Source organism: Brassica rapa, chromosome A03, assembly GCF_000309985.2.
Source record: "Brassica rapa cultivar Chiifu-401-42 chromosome A03, CAAS_Brap_v3.01, whole genome shotgun sequence".
NCBI classification, from domain to species: domain Eukaryota; kingdom Viridiplantae; phylum Streptophyta; class Magnoliopsida; order Brassicales; family Brassicaceae; genus Brassica; species Brassica rapa.
Window position 1 is genome coordinate 4561044 of NC_024797.2, and position 20967 is coordinate 4582010.

The 20967-nt window shown below is 32.5% G+C and overlaps 4 protein-coding genes across 6 annotated transcripts; all 4 read right to left on the reverse strand.

Moving 5' to 3' along the window:
• Positions 1 to 229: 229 nt before the first annotated feature.
• LOC117132357 lies at positions 230 to 682 on the reverse strand. The gene has a single exon (XM_033286103.1). The coding sequence runs from the start codon at positions 680 to 682 to the stop codon at positions 230 to 232; it is 453 nt and encodes a 150-aa protein (XP_033141994.1).
• A 2426-nt stretch (positions 683 to 3108) lies between these two features.
• Positions 3109 to 11352, reverse strand: LOC117132455 (serine carboxypeptidase-like 47). 2 transcript variants are annotated; one of them, XM_033286523.1, is made up of 9 exons: positions 6553 to 11352; positions 6279 to 6447; positions 6000 to 6119; positions 5774 to 5917; positions 5559 to 5709; positions 5368 to 5456; positions 5022 to 5280; positions 4760 to 4893; positions 3109 to 4658 (listed from the first exon to the last, which is right to left on the reverse strand). In XM_033286523.1, exons 1-9 carry the CDS (start codon positions 6894 to 6896, stop codon positions 4530 to 4532), a joined length of 1539 nt encoding a protein of 512 aa, XP_033142414.1. In that variant the 5' UTR covers positions 6897 to 11352; the 3' UTR covers positions 3109 to 4529. The 2 variants fall into 2 exon arrangements, with proteins under 2 accessions (XP_033142414.1, XP_033142413.1); XM_033286522.1 differs by having other exon boundaries at positions 5368 to 5709.
• A 1649-nt stretch (positions 11353 to 13001) lies between these two features.
• On the reverse strand, positions 13002 to 13454 carry LOC117132358. Its single transcript, XM_033286104.1, has one exon. The coding sequence runs from the start codon at positions 13452 to 13454 to the stop codon at positions 13002 to 13004; it is 453 nt and encodes a 150-aa protein (XP_033141995.1).
• Positions 13455 to 13974: 520 nt separating this feature from the next.
• Positions 13975 to 20958, reverse strand: LOC117132454 (serine carboxypeptidase-like 47). 2 transcript variants are annotated; one of them, XM_033286521.1, is made up of 9 exons: positions 17415 to 20957; positions 17141 to 17309; positions 16862 to 16981; positions 16636 to 16779; positions 16421 to 16571; positions 16230 to 16318; positions 15884 to 16142; positions 15622 to 15755; positions 13975 to 15520 (listed from the first exon to the last, which is right to left on the reverse strand). In XM_033286521.1, the coding sequence occupies exons 1-9, from the start codon at positions 17756 to 17758 to the stop codon at positions 15392 to 15394; spliced, it is 1539 nt and encodes a 512-aa protein (XP_033142412.1). In that variant the 5' UTR covers positions 17759 to 20957; the 3' UTR covers positions 13975 to 15391. The 2 variants fall into 2 exon arrangements, with proteins under 2 accessions (XP_033142412.1, XP_033142411.1); XM_033286520.1 differs by having other exon boundaries at positions 16230 to 16571; positions 17415 to 20958.
• Positions 20959 to 20967: the final 9 nt, after the last annotated feature.

Sequence of the window (20967 nt, forward strand, 5' to 3'; positions counted from 1 at the left end):
TAGTTGTCCAAGCATATGACTGTTGAGTTGGAATAATAATGAATGATATATTTAAGATTAAGAAAAAACAATGCTCTCGTTATATTTAAACCATAAAGTAAATTTCAGTAACCACAAAATTTCATTTCCAAGATAATGTTTACGTTAATGGGTTAATTTATCAAATGTTAACAATATGTGTAGTATACGAAAATATAACATTTGAAATTGAAACGTAAATTTGGAGCAATTAGATGAAAATGATCATAGGACACTTGTGCCAATAATTCTTGTCATTGTTCCAACAGTAAAACCCATCATCTTTTGCAACAACGAAACGCACCGCAGAATCAGTGTCCGAATCGTACAAACGGTACATCCTCAAAGAGGGCACGAATTGTGCTTCACCCCAAAACGTTCCTTCGCAAGACGTCCGCTGCGACACTCTAGGTCTCGCCGGTTTATCGTTTTTTTCAGCGGTGGGTGGGATATCATCAGTCGCATTTTTTCCGCTAGTGGTTGGGATCTTTATCAACGAGACTTGACCCAAAGGTATGGGTTTAGACATCCTAGGAATTGAGCCCTGGCACGTCACGAAGACGGGAACATTAGCACGTCTCTGCATCTGGTTGGATACGATAAGAGTGGCGGCACGTGCGGATCCAGAGCTAACAAAGAGCACTAGGGTCATGATCGATACCATTATAAGAGTGTCCATGAGTTTTTATTATGTGGAAAAGATGTGTTATAGAATGTAAATATATATCTTCTTTGGAAGTTTATGTGTCTCTATTTATATTATCTGGCTTCAGTTTCTCAAATTTTGAGCATTAACAACAATCACTACGTACGTTTAAGAATTGAAAGGTGATTAATAAGTGATTACGGTTACCATTAGAATTAAGAGACTCTAACATTTATTAGAGACAATCTCGGTTTGGTACCTGTTCTGTGATTGTTGCAATTAGAGAGAGATAAAAAAGATTTCAGTGATGTCATCATTAGTTTATTTTTATTTTTTGGAAAGATGTGCTGCGACATTTGGTGTGTAATCCTACTATATAAAAGGAGCTAAATCATTGCTTCCTAAGCCTATCCACATGTGCACAAATATTCAGGACCAACCAATATGCAAAGCCATTACGAAGTGGACTTGCAATTAAAAAAAAAATTCAACAATTCGCAGCCCATTAGACCCATCTCCTAGCCCACTCCCGAGCCACTCTCTCATAAGCATAATCCTGTGTTCTAAACATCCCGTGTTAAATTTCTTAAAACACTCATATCTTAGAAATAGTTTAGAAAATATATTTATATAAATATTTTTTTCTTGAATAATATTTAATTATAATTTTTTGTATCTTTTTAACTTTTATAATAAAAATATTGTTTTCAGATAGCAACAAAATATATATAAGAATTATCTTATTTTTATATTTTTTATACTTTTATTATATTATTTTAGAATCAAATATTTAATATTAATATAACATATAATTTTATATGATTAAAATAATATTCATTTTTAATTATATATAAAATTCATTAAGGGTATTGTTTTAATTAACACATTAGCGAATCAGTTAGAAATTAATAATAAATAAAAAACCTATCTAAAAGTCTAAAACCTAATAAAATATGACAAATAAGAAAAACTAACTAAATTTTAATATAAAATAGAAACTTAATATTATTAAAATAAAATTCATTTTTAATATATATATATAATATTAATTAAGGGTATTTTTTAAATTAATAAATTAGTGACTTAGCTAAAAATAAATAATAAATCAATAATTTAGCTAAAACCTAATAAAAACATGACAAATAAGCAAATTTACTAAAATTATGGATAATATAAAATATGATTGATTCTTTAATACAAAATTAAAATAAGAGTTTTGTTAAATAAAATATAAGTTTGCCGTATCGGTGTTACAAAAAAAACAATCATTAATAGTGTCGTAGGAATTATGTCTTTCCCGTTAGCGAATAAAATTAAAGCAGAGTGTTGGAGGATAGCTCAGCGTATAGACGAGATTATGGAGATTGATATGGGAGTTGAGGTAACGGACACAACTGTTCCTACGTAAAGAAACGCTCCTGCTAGACATCCTGGATAAATGAAAGAGACATATCTGGACTTGGCTTTGTGTTAATGGATGGTGACTTTCCAATGCTGTTTGGAGCAAGGGCCGATATACACGCACCAAATCACCAATGCAAAAGCTGAAGGTTTACTATGGGTAATGCAAGTGATACTGAAGTTTGGACACAGAGAGATGGTCTTTCAATCGACTGTGAACAACTGGTTATACTCATTCAAAAGGAGGAAGATTAGCCTGCGTTGGACTCGGAGCTCGACGAAATACAGGCTGTATCCAACGAATTTTCTGAACTTTCTATTGCCTATATTCCTAGATCTTTAAAATTCCGTACGAATAGCCTAGCAAAAGGTGTCCGATCACGCGCATCTCGATCAGGTTTTGTAAACCCTTTTGCACCAAGTTGGCTAGCCCCACAAGCTAGCATGAGGATGCCAAAAAAGAGAATAAAGTTGAAAGTGAAACTAAATATCCTAATGAACAAATTTATCAGAAGTTCATATTTATGTGGATGTCTATATGGGACAAACAATTTTTTAGACAATTATAGAATATAGTCACGAAAATCAATCCTAAAATATATAATTTAAGAAAACTATTTAAACAAACCATCAAAATTTTCAATATTACACCAAATAAGAATATAAAGACCAACTATATTATCGTCGTGTATAATGTGTTGTGGTAAGATTCAAAAAATTAACTTACTTTACAGTAAGGAAAAATTAGATTTTTAATTCCAAATTTACAGTAAAAACATAACATTTTAGAAAACTAAACAATTGACATAATAGTACAAAAATATGAAAAAAAATCAAAATACTATCCGCGCGTAGCGCGGACAAGGACCTAGTATGTATAATGACAAATCAAACCCATTTTTTTATTATCAAATACAAATCAAACCTTTATTCTTAATAAGAATGACCGACTGCATAGTGTTAAGTGTGAATAAAACGGTGTTTCACACAGCATGTTCAATATATACGATTAATCAACAGAAAAGCGAAGAGTATTATAGAGAATATGATACTCTGTGACTTGACTGAAGGAAAAGGGGACTATGGTGAGTGGTGAGGCATGTCACGTCACCGTTGTCTAATCCATTTTCAGTTAACCAATGGACCGTAAACAAATATTGGCCTTTTATTATGAAATATGGACCGTTTCACATATCTTCAGAAACCACCATTGGCCCCTATTGTTTTCTATCGCCTCCCAATTCACTCGGAGTTACTCTCCCCTTTCACCTCCTCCCTAATATAGGCGTCCCACTTTCATGATTCATAAAGCTCCATCATTTCATGATTCAGTGGAGAGTATGAGTGCTTGCAAGATATTTGATCAAAATGGTGCATGGCTACGGAGAAGTAAGGGTTTTTGGTGTCGAGACATTGATCTAAAAATTATGTGAACCGAAAAGGGTACTTTCCACTTTAAAAACTGTATTTGTTGTGTGTTACTTCGAAATTTAGGAGAAACAAAGTCGTTATTTCTCGATCATTTCTACGCTGGCTGGAAAGGAGTCTTCTCAGATTTCAAGGAAGAGAAAAAGTCTATTAGATAGTGAAGGTATATGTGTGTCAAAAAAAAAAAAAAGATAGTGAAGATATATATATATATATTTTTTTGATAAAAGAAGTGAAGATATATTTTTGTAACCTTGGATTATATTCATCTGTAAAGTTCTTTAATCCGTATAAGTGCGTAATGTTTATGTACATTGGTTATATTGTAAGTTTTGAAGGAAATGATAGAAGACTAAGTAAATTGGTGACAAAACAGAGAAAGGTTTCTTATACTATCATGAGAGAAGAATCAAACCTTTCGCCGATCCTTCAAAAAGTTCATAGGACCCGTTGATTTCCTGCAAGTGAAACTTTAGAATTCGTTGCACCTTTATTTTTGCTGATTGTTATAATTCTATCACAGATGGTTCTTTGGACTCCTCTGTCAAACTCGTTAAGAACGTAACCTCCTAAATCTGCTTAAACCAGTGAGAGTATGAAACGTTCTTCTCTTAGAACAATTGGAAGACATGGGACGTTTTTCTTAAAAGCAGACAGAGAGTGGTCGGGAAATTATAGGGACTAGAAAATTAGTGTTACATAGATCTCAGCTGAGCCATAAGTATATATCATCGTTGTCTTCCATGTTTGAAACTAACCAAGCGTTTCTTGTTTTAGCGAGACCTTTTACATTTTTCATTTTGAACAACGATTGACAAAAAAAATTATAAAGTGTTTTGGTCAACTCTAGATGTTTCTCTCGTTATAAGTTTGCAGAGATATATATATATATATATATATATATATAAATTTATGAATGTATGGTCACGCTCAGAGAATATAAAAGAGCCATCTGCATTATCGAACTGAAATTTATTTTGATTAGTTAGTTAAGGAACTACAACAACCAGTTCGTATTCGGTTAAGAAATATTCGGCTAGAATAACTGACGAACTGTTGCACCAGTCGGAGTAGGAGTAGCAAGCTTTCCTTGCATCCAAGTCTGAAGCATTTGCAAAGAAGCCTTTGGCTGATCCATAGGAACCATGTGTCCAGCATCATGAACCTGCCCCAAAATTGAAACTATCAAAAACAGGAAGAAGGAAGTCCACTTCAATTGTATTTACATTAGTAATAGGTTTGGTTCATCGGCTTTATTCGGTTTACCTTAAGAAAAGTGAGAGGACCGTGATTCTTCATTAGCCCAGCTTCCTTCCCATCTACCAAGAACGGGACTCTCTTGGCTGATCCATACTCCTTCTGGTTTGACCAGTTTAGCTGATCAACCCACCTGGAGTTGCCTGTATATACCAAATAAATTATATCAATCAATGCAAATGAAACTGCACCCACGACCTTTTGTTCTGTTCCACGTTCATAACCTAAGCCATAACTAAATTAAGAAACATACGATGAATCTTATTCTCACCAAGCCAGTTACATATGATATCGAATTCTCCTGCATAGACAAGGAGACTGATTCCATCTTCAAGAAGCCGTGGAATCTTGTCAGCAAGATTTACCATCCAATCATTTAGCATTGCTTTATAAACTGTGGTACTACACGACACAAAGTCGATGTTTCCAACTCCTAGAGCTTTGCGTACTTTCTTTTGGTTCAAAAATGCTTCCATTTTCGAAAAGTCATAGCACAAGCTTCCAACACACTTTTTCCTTAAGTCATAAAACTTCAAAATAACCCATAATATATTTGTCAAAACTCATATATAGAGAAATGGTTCAGTTGGTGTGTTGTTCTGTATAACTACGCTTACATTTGTGCCTTCTATTTTGGACATTATCTGGGTGAATATGTCGTTGCAATCTACGAAAGCATAACTACATTCTTCACCACCATTAAGGTCTGAAATTGATTTTAAAAAAAAAACAGATTTTAGACTCGAAAAGTTTTTTTCCAAACCCAAATCCAAAAATATTCGAAACAAATAGATTTTATGGAAGTTACTGCATTTTTTGATGGAACTTTGACAAAAAACATAGTCTTGCTTGAGACTCTCATGATCAGACTCAGAGATCAACTTCATTTCCAGGGCATAATCCCCATATGCACCATATTGAATCTCCGGGTTGGTTAAACCGTTACCAATCGCAAAACCCTAATTTTAAACCGAGATTAAACCAGATGTTTGATCATTAAAGAAAAGCTAATGAAAGACTTACCTTAAGGTTGATTGGAATCCCTTCCTTATTCTTGTTTCCGTTGTGAACTCGTGAAGCCAAAGCAGGGACGTAGTGACCAGCATATGATTCACCCGTGATATAGAAATCATTTTTTGCATACTTCGGGTGTTCTTTGAAAAAGGCCTACAAAAATTCAAATATAAAAAGCTCAAACCATTACAATTCGAAGAACATTCATTTTGAAATGTTTGAACAACAGTCAGACCTGTAAGAAATCGTAGAGATCATTGCTCACACCAGTCTCGTCGTGGCGAAGATCGCTTTGGTCCGATGTGTAACTGAAACCAGTCCCGACCGGTTGGTCCACGTATATTAGATTGGATACCTATTGGAACAAAAGTAGTTGAGTAATAAGAATATTGAATGTTCCTTGAGTAACAAGAAAGAGTAGTTGAGTTATAGTAATTTTTTTATATTAAATATGTTTCTTTCGTAAGAAGATATAAGCTTTTCCTATCTAAACTAAACCAACCAAACAACTAACCTTGTCCCAACCAAAATCGTTCCAAGAAAGAGAGAGATCATCCGATATTGTGAACGGACCGTTCTCATAGAACAGAGCCACACTGCTACTACAACCCGGTCCACCAGATAACCAAATCACAACCGGATCGGTGTTGTTGGTCCGTGACTCAAAGAAGAAATAGAACATCCTGTTAGAAAACAACATGCACCCCAAAACCAAAACAAAATCAATTGGTCTACTTAAAACACAAGGAATTAAACCGGATTAAGTTTTAACGTGTTTAAAATATTACTTAGCTGATTTAGTATGAGTGAGGCTGTAGTAACCGCCATAGTGGCCGAATTGTTGGACAGAAGGACCACCTATAGTGTTTCTTATACCGATGGTTTCCGGAAAATTGATTTGGCTTTCAATGAGTCGGGGAACATCAGGGCTTCCCTTTGCGATGACATTGACGTCATGGTCAGGCATTAGATTGAAGGACTTGATCAGCCTCTCCGCATTACGGCTCACTAAACTTGCAGACGATGAGCAGTTTGAGGGTTTGTTTAGGATCCTTGAGGAAGTTGAGTGAGAAAAATGAGAGAAAATGACAATAAAGAGGATAAAATGGAGAAGAAATGATTTCGCTTCCATCTTTTCCTTAGTGGTTTGTTAGAGAGTTTGAGGTTTTGGTGTGGAAAGAGAAGTATTTATAGAGTTGGCATGCGTTGTATTTAATTTATTTATAACCAATTAGTCGTGTCAAGAAAAGATAAATGGAAGATATTTTTCTAAAATATTTCTAGATATTTTATATTACTTTGTTAACTTGATATGTTTCCTAAGTTTAGGGATGTGGAATATTAAGAAAACAAAATCCTAGTAATACAAAAAAGCATTCTCTACAAAAAAGAAAAAATCAAAGGAATTTCTCCAATATCACAAAAATCCAAATTAACCCATATCAGTCTGTAGTAACTAAATTGCTAGACCAACACGTGTACGCTGACAATCGCCGATAATCCTCAATTGCTGGCTGCCGTTAAATTCTAACCCTTTACGAAGTCAAGCCAGAGTAATTAGAGTAAAACAAATACTCCACTATAGAGCCTAAGTGACGTCTAATTATCGCGAAAAATAGATACATTGTATATACGTTTATTATTCTTTAATTACTTCGTTATAGAACCTATAAGATAATGTATGGTGTTGAGAGAATCTACCGCATAATTTATACAATTATCACTGATGATTGATACCCTTAGAAGAACCTAAAAATAATTTAAAAGAATTTATACACTTAGCATTGATGATTAATTGTATTCTTTAAAATTGAAATATTTTGAAAATATAATAATATCATTATTAAGTTTTATTTATTAACAATATATATATATAAATACATATAAAATTTTGGGACAATTTTCTATTTTTATTTCCAAAAACTCATTTAAAATAAATTTATTGATTAAATAACTATAAATATCCAGTAACAATGATAATAAGTACTAGTAATTTAGTTTGTTAACTGTATGCATGTAAAAACATTTGTAAGAAATAAGTAAAACCGAAAAATAACTTTTGATATGGTATTACATATGAAGACTCATTACCAGTTAACACATAACTCATCATCTTTAAACTTTAACCAACTGGAATGATTGATCCTCATCTAAGTTTCCCCTTAAATTATTTTTATAGCCATTGGCCCCAAGCTAATGATTCATTGGCTTGTACTCCAAACTGGCTATGTTGTTAACGTCTTCTCATATAATATTTGAACTGTTTTATTTATTTTCTCGCTTAAGGTCTATTACATCACTCTAATTTATACACTTAGGAATCTAGGTTAAATGATGTGTCATCATCCTTATCTTTTAGCATAGAGAACTTATTAGCCGTTGCTGTATGATGAGCTGTTGATGAGGTTGCAATGCCTTTTACGGATTGCTTTTCCTTTCCGTTGAGCTCCGTACGGACGTTGTTTTGTTCTCTTGTTCAGGTTGTTCTTGAACTGCTGGAGTGGGCTGAATCCTTACTGGGTTGTGTAGTCTTAGGCTTTCATATGAGTGTTGGTTTTGAGTTGGATTTGGACTGTCCATTACCAATATTAACACCCAACATCTTAAGAAACTATGGCGTATTCTGAATAACCCTTACTTGGTGAAGAATGTAGTTATGCTTTCGTAGATTGCAACGACATATTCACCCAGATAATGTCCAAAATAGAAGGCACAAATGTAAGCGTAGTTATACAGAATTGAAATATTTTGAAAATATTAGCATTGATGATTAATTGTATTCTTTAAAATTGAAATATTTTGAAAATATAATAACATCATTATTAAGTTTTATTTATTAACAATATATATAAATAAATACATAAAATTTTGGGACAATTTTCTATTTTTATTTCCAAAATCTCATTTAAAATAAATTTATTGATTAAATAACTATTAATATCCAGTAATAATGATAATTAGTCCTAGTAATTAGTTTGTTAACTGTATGCATGTAAAAACATTTGTAAGAAATAAGTAAAACCGAAAAATAACTTTTGATATGGTATTACATATGAAGACTCATTACCAGTTAACACATAACTCATCATCTTTAAACTTTAACCAACTGGAATGATTGATCCTCATCTAAGTTTCCCCTTAAATTATTTTTATAGCCATTGGCCCCAAGCTAATGATTCCATTGGCTTGTACTCCAAACTGGCTATGTTGTTAACGTCTTCTCATATAATATTTGAACTGTTTTATTTATTTTCTCGCTTAAGGTCTATTACATCACTCTAATTTATACACTTAGGAATCTAGGTTAAATGATGTGTCATCGTCCTTATCTTTTAGCATAGAGAACTTATTAGCCGTTGCTGTATGATGAGCTGTTGATGAGGATGCAATGCCTTTTACGGATTGCTTTTCCTTTCCGTTGAGCTCCGTACGGCCGTTGTTTTGTTCTCTTGTTCAGGTTGTTCTTGAACTGCTGGAGTGGGCTGAATCCTTACTGGGTTGTGTAGTCTTAGGCTTTCATATGAGTGTTGGTTTTGAGTTGGATTTGGACTGTCCATTACCAATATTAACACCCAACATCTTAAGAACCTATGGCGTATTCTGAATAACCCTTACTTGGTGAAGAATGTAGTTATGCTTTCGTAGATTGCAACGACATATTCACCCAGATAATGTCCAAAATAGAAGGCACAAATGTAAGCGTAGTTATACAGAATTGAAATATTTTGAAAATATTAGCATTGATGATTAATTGTATTCTTTAAAATTGAAATATTTTGAAAATATAATAATATCATTATTAAGTTTTATTTATTAACAATATATATAAATAAATACATAAAATTTTGGGACAATTTTCTATTTTTATTTCCAAAATCTCATTTAAAATAAATTTATTGATTAAATAACTATAAATATCCAGTAATAATGATAATTAGTCCTAGTAATTAGTTTGTTAACTGTATGCATGTAAAAACATTTGTAAGAAATAAGTAAAACCGAAAAATAACTTTTGATATGGTATTACATATGAAGACTCATTACCAGTTAACACATAACTCATCATCCTTAAACTTTAACCAACTGGAATGATTGATCCTCATCTAAGTTTCCCCTTAAATTATTTTTATAGCCATTGGCCCCAAGCTAATGATTCCATTGGCTTGTACTCCAAACTGGCTATGGTGTTAATGTCTTCTCATATAATATTTGAACTGTTTTATTTATTTTCTCGCTTAAGGTCTATTACATCACTCTAATTTATACACTTAGGAATCTAGGTTAAATGATGTGTCATCATCCTTATCTTTTAGCATAGAGAACTTATTAGCCGTTGCTGTATGATGAGCTGTTGATGAGGTTGCAATGCCTTTTACGGATTGCTTTTCCTTTCTGTTGAGTTCTGTGCGGACGTTGTTTTGTTCTCTTGTTCAGGTTGTTCTTGAACTGCTGGAGTGGGCTGAATCCTTACTGGGTTGTGTAGTCTTAGGCTTTCATATGAGTGTTGGTTTTGAGTTGGATTTGGACTGTCCATTACCAATATTAACACCCAACATCTTAAGAACCTATGGCGTATTCTGAATAACCCTTACTTGAGTCATTATGTAAAATTATTTATCTATTTATTTGTTTGCGTGTTTGAAACGCTTGGATATTAACAACATGATCTCTTGATCTACATATTTTAATATCGATCTTTGTAAAAGCTTTCTAGTTAAGAAGAGACAATGGGAGATTTGATTTGTTGAAATCCAAAATATTCTATCTTTTTGTCGTGAAGATAGAGAATTTAGTTAGAACTTGGAAGAAAGTTTATGATACTTTTAACAAAAAAGGAAAGTATGTACGATATATACATGTTTCTATTAAAGGAGAATTACTATTTCAATTTCAAGTATACATATATAGTACTGGGGAAAAGTGTCATTTTCGACACCAACTATTTCAGTCGTGCCAAATACGACCCGAACAATTGATCAGTGCCAAATACGACCTCAACTCAATTATAATTCAAAAAAAACTACCTGAATTTCTTAAAACGTGCCTAAATCTACATTGACTCTAACAGAAGTTAGTCAACCGTTAACAAGATAAAACGGCGTCGTTTTGATATACGAGAAAAAGTGCCAATTTCGACCCCAACACTCTCAGTCGTGCCAAATAGGACCCGAACAAATAATCAGTGCCAAAAACGACCTCAACTCAATTATAATTTAAGAATAATTACCAAATTTTTTTAAAACGTGTCTAAATCTACATTAACTCTAACAGAAGTTAATCAACCTTTAACAAGATAAGACGATGTCGTTTTGATATATGCATTTTTTTAAAAATATGTTCATTTCGGAACTCAATTTCGTGCTGGTATATCCTTTTAAAGGGGCACACTAACAACTAGACTAAAATACTTTTTTGAAATATTATTACAAATTGAAATTCTCCATTATATAAACTACTATTCTTCTTCCTCTTATCCAATTTAAAACTTTGGTGATTGCTTTATATATTTTAGTTATTGTTTAATTTGTCTAATATTTTGTACAACATATCTTAGTGAAAGAAAGGTAAAAGGCCTCTTAACATTTTTGAACAAAATATCAAAATATATAATATTAACTTTGAAAACTAAAAAAAAAATCCGATTAATTTTAAAAATTAAAAATAATTTATATAAGAAAATTGTATAAATAAATTCAAAGTTTTAAGCATATTTAAGATCGTATAATAATAAATATTTTATTATTTATATTTTAGTAAGATATAATTTTATTAAAGATATGATAAATAAGAAAAACATGTTAATGTATTTATATAAATCAGGAAAAATTGTCACCAAAATTTTAAATTGGATAAGACGAAGAATAATAGTAGTTTATATAATTTCAAATTTGTAATAGTATTTTAAAAAGTTACTTTTATCTAGTTGTTAGTGTGCCCATTTAAAAGGGTATCATCACAACATGGTTTGAGTTCCGGAATGAACATATATTTTTTTAAAAAATAGATAGATAGATATATATATATATATATATATATATATATATATATATATATATATACGATGTCTTCTTATCTTGTTAACGGTTGACTAAATTCTGTTAGAGTCAATGTAGATTTATGCACCTTTTAAGAAGTTCAGGTAGTTTTTCTTAAATTATATTTAAGTTGGGGCCGGTTTTGGCACTATCCATTTGTTCGGGTCCTAATTGGCACGACCGAGAGTGTTGGGGTCGAAATTGGCACTTTTCCTCGTATATCAAAACGACGTCGTTTTATCTCGTTAACGATTGACTAACTTCTGTTAGAGTCAATGTAGATTTAAGCACGTTTTAAGAAGTTCGGGTAGTTTTTTCGAATTATAATTGAGTTGAGGTCGTATTTGGCACTGATCAATTGTTCGGGTCGTATTTGGCACGACTGAAATAGTTGGGGTCGAAATTGGCACTTTTCCCTATAGTACTGAGAGTATATGTTTAGTTACGTAATAGTATAAAGGTGTCTGCTTAGTCTCTTGACTTTCTTAGAAGGTTTCCAAGCATATGGCTATTGAGATGGAATAATAATGTGATATATTTAAGATTAAGAAAAAAATGCTCTCGTTATATTTAAACCATAAAGTAAATCGGACAATTCTCCGAAATAGACGATTTTCAAGTTTTGTTCACAAAAATAGATCACAAGAAGGAAAATGACCAAAACGTTTCATTTAATAGGTAAAATGACATTAATAACCTAGATATAAAAAAATTAAAAAATTAAAAAATTATTTTTTTATAGTTTTAGATTATATATTTTCAAATTTGAACTTTACAAAAAACAAATTTTTTTTTTGAAAATTTTCTTTTTGTAATTCGTAAATACTTTTTGAAACTATTTTTAAAATTTTTATTTTCAAAATTTTAATATTTATTTTTTATTTTATAAAATTTTAAACCTCAATCCCAAATTTCCACTCCTTAAATCTAAACCCTAAGATTCGGGTTAGTTAACTCTATGAGTGTAAATGTATATTTACCTCTTCAATAAAATATTTTGGTCATTTTCTTTCTTGTGGTCTATTTTTATGAACAAATTTTTTTTATTGCTATTTTAGAGTGTTTCTCAATTAAATTTCAGTAACCACAAAATTTCATTTCCAAGATAATGTTTACGTTAATGGGTTAATTTATCAAATGTTAACAATATGTGTAGTATACGAAAATATAACATTTGAAATTGAAACGTAAATATGGAGCAATTAGATGAAAATGATCATAGGACACTTGTGCCAATAATTCTTGTCATTGTTCCAACAGTAAAACCCATCATCTTTTGCAACAACGAAACGCACCGCAGAATCAGTGTCCGAATCGTACAAACGGTACATCCTCAAAGAGGGCACGAATTGTGCTTCACCCCAAAACGTTCCTTCGCAAGACGTCCGCTGCGACACTCTAGGTCTCGCCGGTTTATCGTTTTTTTCAGCGGTGGGTGGGATATCATCAGTCGCATTTTTTCCGCTAGTGGTTGGGATCTTTATCAACGAGACTTGACCCAAAGGTATGGGTTTAGACATCCTAGGAATTGAGCCCTGGCACGTCACGAAGACGGGAACATTAGCACGTCTCTGCATCTGGTTGGATACGATAAGAGTGGCGGCACGTGCGGATCCAGAGCTAACAAAGAGCACTAGGGTCATGATCGATACCATTATAAGAGTGTCCATGAGTTTTTATTATGTGGAAAAGATGTGTTATAGAATGTAAATATATATCTTCTTTGGAAGTTTATGTGTCTCTATTTATATTATCTGGCTTCAGTTTCTCAAATTTTGAGCATTAACAACAATCACTACGTACGTTTAAGAATTGAAAGGTGATTAATAAGTGATTACGGTTACCATTAGAATTAAGAGACTCTAACATTTATTAGAGACAATCTCGGTTTGGTACCTGTTCTGTGATTGTTGCAATTAGAGAGAGATAAAAAAGATTTCAGTGATGTCATCATTAGTTTATTTTTATTTTTTGGAAAGATGTGCTGCGACATTTGGTGTGTAATATGTATAATGACAAATCAAACCCATTTTTTTATTATCAAATACAAATCAAACCTTTATTCTTAATAAGAATGACCGACTGCATAGTGTTAAGTGTGAATAAAACGGTGTTTCACACAGCATGTTCAATATATACGATTAATCAACAGAAAAGCGAAGAGTATTATAGAGAATATGATACTCTGTGACTTGACTGAAGGAAAAGGGGACTATGGTGAGTGGTGAGGCATGTCACGTCACCGTTGTCTAATCCATTTTCAGTTAACCAATGGACCGTAAACAAATATTGGCCTTTTATTATGAAATATGGACCGTTTCACATATCTTCAGAAACCACCATTGGCCCCTATTGTTTTCTATCGCCTCCCAATTCACTCGGAGTTACTCTCCCCTTTCACCTCCTCCCTAATATAGGCGTCCCACTTTCATGATTCATAAAGCTCCATCATTTCATGATTCAGTGGAGAGTATGAGTGCTTGCAAGATATTTGATCAAAATGGTGCATGGCTACGGAGAAGTAAGGGTTTTTGGTGTCGAGACATTGATCTAAAAATTATGTGAACCGAAAAGGGTACTTTCCACTTTAAAAACTGTATTTGTTGTGTGTTACTTCGAAATTTAGGAGAAACAAAGTCGTTATTTCTCGATCATTTCTACGCTGGCTGGAAAGGAGTCTTCTCAGATTTCAAGGAAGAGAAAAAGTCTATTAGATAGTGAAGGTATATGTGTGTCAAAAAAAAAAAAAAGATAGTGAAGATATATATATATATTTTTTTGATAAAAGAAGTGAAGATATATTTTTGTAACCTTGGATTATATTCATCTGTAAAGTTCTTTAATCCGTATAAGTGCGTAATGTTTATGTACATTGGTTATATTGTAAGTTTTGAAGGAAATGATAGAAGACTAAGTAAATTGGTGACAAAACAGAGAAAGGTTTCTTATACTATCATGAGAGAAGAATCAAACCTTTCGCCGATCCTTCAAAAAGTTCATAGGACCCGTTGATTTCCTGCAAGTGAAACTTTAGAATTCGTTGCACCTTTATTTTTGCTGATTGTTATAATTCTATCACAGATGGTTCTTTGGACTCCTCTGTCAAACTCGTTAAGAACGTAACCTCCTAAATCTGCTTAAACCAGTGAGAGTATGAAACGTTCTTCTCTTAGAACAATTGGAAGACATGGGACGTTTTTCTTAAAAGCAGACAGAGAGTGGTCGGGAAATTATAGGGACTAGAAAATTAGTGTTACATAGATCTCAGCTGAGCCATAAGTATATATCATCGTTGTCTTCCATGTTTGAAACTAACCAAGCGTTTCTTGTTTTAGCGAGACCTTTTACATTTTTCATTTTGAACAACGATTGACAAAAAAAATTATAAAGTGTTTTGGTCAACTCTAGATGTTTCTCTCGTTATAAGTTTGCAGAGATATATATATATATATATATATATATAAATTTATGAATGTATGGTCACGCTCAGAGAATATAAAAGAGCCATCTGCATTATCGAACTGAAATTTATTTTGATTAGTTAGTTAAGGAACTACAACAACCAGTTCGTATTCGGTTAAGAAATATTCGGCTAGAATAACTGACGAACTGTTGCACCAGTCGGAGTAGGAGTAGCAAGCTTTCCTTGCATCCAAGTCTGAAGCATTTGCAAAGAAGCCTTTGGCTGATCCATAGGAACCATGTGTCCAGCATCATGAACCTGCCCCAAAATTGAAACTATCAAAAACAGGAAGAAGGAAGTCCACTTCAATTGTATTTACATTAGTAATAGGTTTGGTTCATCGGCTTTATTCGGTTTACCTTAAGAAAAGTGAGAGGACCGTGATTCTTCATTAGCCCAGCTTCCTTCCCATCTACCAAGAACGGGACTCTCTTGGCTGATCCATACTCCTTCTGGTTTGACCAGTTTAGCTGATCAACCCACCTGGAGTTGCCTGTATATACCAAATAAATTATATCAATCAATGCAAATGAAACTGCACCCACGACCTTTTGTTCTGTTCCACGTTCATAACCTAAGCCATAACTAAATTAAGAAACATACGATGAATCTTATTCTCACCAAGCCAGTTACATATGATATCGAATTCTCCTGCATAGACAAGGAGACTGATTCCATCTTCAAGAAGCCGTGGAATCTTGTCAGCAAGATTTACCATCCAATCATTTAGCATTGCTTTATAAACTGTGGTACTACACGACACAAAGTCGATGTTTCCAACTCCTAGAGCTTTGCGTACTTTCTTTTGGTTCAAAAATGCTTCCATTTTCGAAAAGTCATAGCACAAGCTTCCAACACACTTTTTCCTTAAGTCATAAAACTTCAAAATAACCCATAATATATTTGTCAAAACTCATATATAGAGAAATGGTTCAGTTGGTGTGTTGTTCTGTATAACTACGCTTACATTTGTGCCTTCTATTTTGGACATTATCTGGGTGAATATGTCGTTGCAATCTACGAAAGCATAACTACATTCTTCACCACCATTAAGGTCTGAAATTGATTTTAAAAAAAAAACAGATTTTAGACTCGAAAAGTTTTTTTCCAAACCCAAATCCAAAAATATTCGAAACAAATAGATTTTATGGAAGTTACTGCATTTTTTGATGGAACTTTGACAAAAAACATAGTCTTGCTTGAGACTCTCATGATCAGACTCAGAGATCAACTTCATTTCCAGGGCATAATCCCCATATGCACCATATTGAATCTCCGGGTTGGTTAAACCGTTACCAATCGCAAAACCCTAATTTTAAACCGAGATTAAACCAGATGTTTGATCATTAAAGAAAAGCTAATGAAAGACTTACCTTAAGGTTGATTGGAATCCCTTCCTTATTCTTGTTTCCGTTGTGAACTCGTGAAGCCAAAGCAGGGACGTAGTGACCAGCATATGATTCACCCGTGATATAGAAATCATTTTTTGCATACTTCGGGTGTTCTTTGAAAAAGGCCTACAAAAATTCAAATATAAAAAGCTCAAACCATTACAATTCGAAGAACATTCATTTTGAAATGTTTGAACAACAGTCAGACCTGTAAGAAATCGTAGAGATCATTGCTCACACCAGTCTCGTCGTGGCGAAGATCGCTTTGGTCCGATGTGTAACTGAAACCAGTCCCGACCGGTTGGTCCACGTATATTAGATTGGATACCTATTGGAACAAAAGTAGTTGAGTAATAAGAATATTGAATGTTCCTTGAGTAACAAGAAAGAGTAGTTGAGTTATAGTAATTTTTTTATATTAAATATGTTTCTTTCGTAAGAAGATATAAGCTTTTCCTATCTAAACTAAACCAACCAAACAACTAACCTTGTCCCAACCAAAATCGTTCCAAGAAAGAGAGAGATCATCCGATATTGTGAACGGACCGTTCTCATAGAACAGAGCCACACTGCTACTACAACCCGGTCCACCAGATAACCAAATCACAACCGGATCGGTGTTGTTGGTCCGTGACTCAAAGAAGAAATAGAACATCCTGTTAGAAAACAACATGCACCCCAAAACCAAAACAAAATCAATTGGTCTACTTAAAACACAAGGAATTAAACCGGATTAAGTTTTAACGTGTTTAAAATATTACTTAGCTGATTTAGTATGAGTGAGGCTGTAGTAACCGCCATAGTGGCCGAATTGTTGGACAGAAGGACCACCTATAGTGTTTCTTATACCGATGGTTTCCGGAAAATTGATTTGGCTTTCAATGAGTCGGGGAACATCAGGGCTTCCCTTTGCGATGACATTGACGTCATGGTCAGGCATTAGATTGAAGGACTTGATCAGCCTCTCCGCATTACGGCTCACTAAACTTGCAGACGATGAGCAGTTTGAGGGTTTGTTTAGGATCCTTGAGGAAGTTGAGTGAGAAAAATGAGAGAAAATGACAATAAAGAGGATAAAATGGAGAAGAAATGATTTCGCTTCCATCTTTTCCTTAGTGGTTTGTTAGAGAGTTTGAGGTTTTGGTGTGGAAAGAGAAGTATTTATAGAGTTGGCATGCGTTGTATTTAATTTATTTATAACCAATTAGTCGTGTCAAGAAAAGATAAATGGAAGATATTTTTCTAAAATATTTCTAGATATTTTATATTACTTTGTTAACTTGATATGTTTCCTAAGTTTAGGGATGTGGAATATTAAGAAAACAAAATCCTAGTAATACAAAAAAGCATTCTCTACAAAAAAGAAAAAATCAAAGGAATTTCTCCAATATCACAAAAATCCAAATTAACCCATATCAGTCTGTAGTAACTAAATTGCTAGACCAACACGTGTACGCTGACAATCGCCGATAATCCTCAATTGCTGGCTGCCGTTAAATTCTAACCCTTTACGAAGTCAAGCCAGAGTAATTAGAGTAAAACAAATACTCCACTATAGAGCCTAAGTGACGTCTAATTATCGCGAAAAATAGATACATTGTATATACGTTTATTATTCTTTAATTACTTCGTTATAGAACCTATAAGATAATGTATGGTGTTGAGAGAATCTACCGCATAATTTATACAATTATCACTGATGATTGATACCCTTAGAAGAACCTAAAAATAATTTAAAAGAATTTATACACTTAGCATTGATGATTAATTGTATTCTTTAAAATTGAAATATTTTGAAAATATAATAATATCATTATTAAGTTTTATTTATTAACAATATATATATATAAATACATATAAAATTTTGGGACAATTTTCTATTTTTATTTCCAAAAACTCATTTAAAATAAATTTATTGATTAAATAACTATAAATATCCAGTAACAATGATAATAAGTACTAGTAATTTAGTTTGTTAACTGTATGCATGTAAAAACATTTGTAAGAAATAAGTAAAACCGAAAAATAACTTTTGATATGGTATTACATATGAAGACTCATTACCAGTTAACACATAACTCATCATCTTTAAACTTTAACCAACTGGAATGATTGATCCTCATCTAAGTTTCCCCTTAAATTATTTTTATAGCCATTGGCCCCAAGCTAATGATTCATTGGCTTGTACTCCAAACTGGCTATGTTGTTAACGTCTTCTCATATAATATTTGAACTGTTTTATTTATTTTCTCGCTTAAGGTCTATTACATCACTCTAATTTATACACTTAGGAATCTAGGTTAAATGATGTGTCATCATCCTTATCTTTTAGCATAGAGAACTTATTAGCCGTTGCTGTATGATGAGCTGTTGATGAGGTTGCAATGCCTTTTACGGATTGCTTTTCCTTTCCGTTGAGCTCCGTACGGACGTTGTTTTGTTCTCTTGTTCAGGTTGTTCTTGAACTGCTGGAGTGGGCTGAATCCTTACTGGGTTGTGTAGTCTTAGGCTTTCATATGAGTGTTGGTTTTGAGTTGGATTTGGACTGTCCATTACCAATATTAACACCCAACATCTTAAGAAACTATGGCGTATTCTGAATAACCCTTACTTGGTGAAGAATGTAGTTATGCTTTCGTAGATTGCAACGACATATTCACCCAGATAATGTCCAAAATAGAAGGCACAAATGTAAGCGTAGTTATACAGAATTGAAATATTTTGAAAATATTAGCATTGATGATTAATTGTATTCTTTAAAATTGAAATATTTTGAAAATATAATAACATCATTATTAAGTTTTATTTATTAACAATATATATAAATAAATACATAAAATTTTGGGACAATTTTCTATTTTTATTTCCAAAATCTCATTTAAAATAAATTTATTGATTAAATAACTATTAATATCCAGTAATAATGATAATTAGTCCTAGTAATTAGTTTGTTAACTGTATGCATGTAAAAACATTTGTAAGAAATAAGTAAAACCGAAAAATAACTTTTGATATGGTATTACATATGAAGACTCATTACCAGTTAACACATAACTCATCATCTTTAAACTTTAACCAACTGGAATGATTGATCCTCATCTAAGTTTCCCCTTAAATTATTTTTATAGCCATTGGCCCCAAGCTAATGATTCCATTGGCTTGTACTCCAAACTGGCTATGGTGTTAATGTCTTCTCATATAATATTTGAACTGTTTTATTTATTTTCTCGCTTAAGGTCTATTACATCACTCTAATTTATACACTTAGGAATCTAGGTTAAATGATGTGTCATCATCCTTATCTTTTAGCATAGAGAACTTATTAGCCGTTGCTGTATGATGAGCTGTTGATGAGGTTGCAATGCCTTTTACGGATTGCTTTTCCTTTCTGTTGAGCTCTGTACGGACGTTGTTTTGTTCTCTTGTTCAGGTTGTTCTTGAACTGCTGGAGTGGGCTGAATCCTTACTGGGTTGTGTAGTCTTAGGCTTTCATATGAGTGTTGGTTTTGAGTTGGATTTGGACTGTCCATTACCAATATTAACACCCATCATCTTAAGAACCTATGGCGTATTCTGAATAACCCTTACTTGAGTCATTATGTAAAATTATTTATCTATTTATTTGTTTGCGTGTTTGAAACGCTTGGATATTAACAACATGATCTCTTGATCTACATATTTTAATATCGATCTTTGTAAAAGCTTTCTAGTTAAGAAGAGACAATGGGAGATTTGATTTGTTGAAATCCAAAATATTCTAGCTTTTTGTCGTGAAGATAGAGAATTTAGTTAGAACTGGGAAGAAAGTTTATGATACTTTTAACAAAAAAGGAAAGTATGTACGATATATACATGTTTCTATTAAAGGAGAATTACTATTTCAATTTCAAGTATACATATATAGTACTGAGAGTATATGTTTAGTTACGTAATAGTATAAAGGTGTCTCAGTGTCTGCTTAGTCTCTTGACTTTCTTAGAAGTTGTCCAAGCATATGACTATTGAGATGGAATAATAATGTGATATATTTAAGATTAAGAAAAAAATGCTCTCGTTATATTTAAACCATAAAGTTAATCGGGCAATTTTCCGAAATAGACAATTTTCAAGTTTTTGTTCACAAAAATAGATCACAAGAAGGAAAATGACCAAAACGTTTCATTTAATAGGTAAAATGACATTAATAACCTAGATATAAAAAAAATTAAAAAATTAAAAAATAATTTTTATAGTTTTAGATTATATATTTTCAAATTTGAACTTTAAAAAAAAATCGAATTTTTTTTTTGAAAATTTTCTTTTTGTAATTCGTAA

Excerpts from the sequence above, each read along its gene's own strand:
- LOC117132454 (XM_033286520.1), bottom strand. The coding sequence starts at position 17,758 with ATGGAAGCGAAATCATTTCTTCTCCATTTTATCCTCTTTATTGTCATT. Across the intron at positions 15,756-15,883 it reads TATCATATGTAACTGGCTTG|GCAACTCCAGGTGGGTTGAT; the intron begins GTGAGAATAAGA and ends TGGTATATACAG. Across the intron at positions 15,521-15,621 it reads GTCCTCTCACTTTTCTTAAG|GTTCATGATGCTGGACACAT; the intron begins GTAAACCGAATA and ends ATTTTGGGGCAG.
- LOC117132358 (XM_033286104.1), bottom strand. The coding sequence starts at position 13,454 with ATGGTATCGATCATGACCCTAGTGCTCTTTGTTAGCTCTGGATCCGCA.
- LOC117132357 (XM_033286103.1), bottom strand. The coding sequence starts at position 682 with ATGGTATCGATCATGACCCTAGTGCTCTTTGTTAGCTCTGGATCCGCA.
- LOC117132455 (XM_033286522.1), bottom strand. The coding sequence starts at position 6,896 with ATGGAAGCGAAATCATTTCTTCTCCATTTTATCCTCTTTATTGTCATT. Across the intron at positions 5,918-5,999 it reads ATCTCTACGATTTCTTACAG|GCCTTTTTCAAAGAACACCC; the intron begins GTCTGACTGTTG and ends GAATTTTTGTAG. Across the intron at positions 4,894-5,021 it reads TATCATATGTAACTGGCTTG|GCAACTCCAGGTGGGTTGAT; the intron begins GTGAGAATAAGA and ends TGGTATATACAG.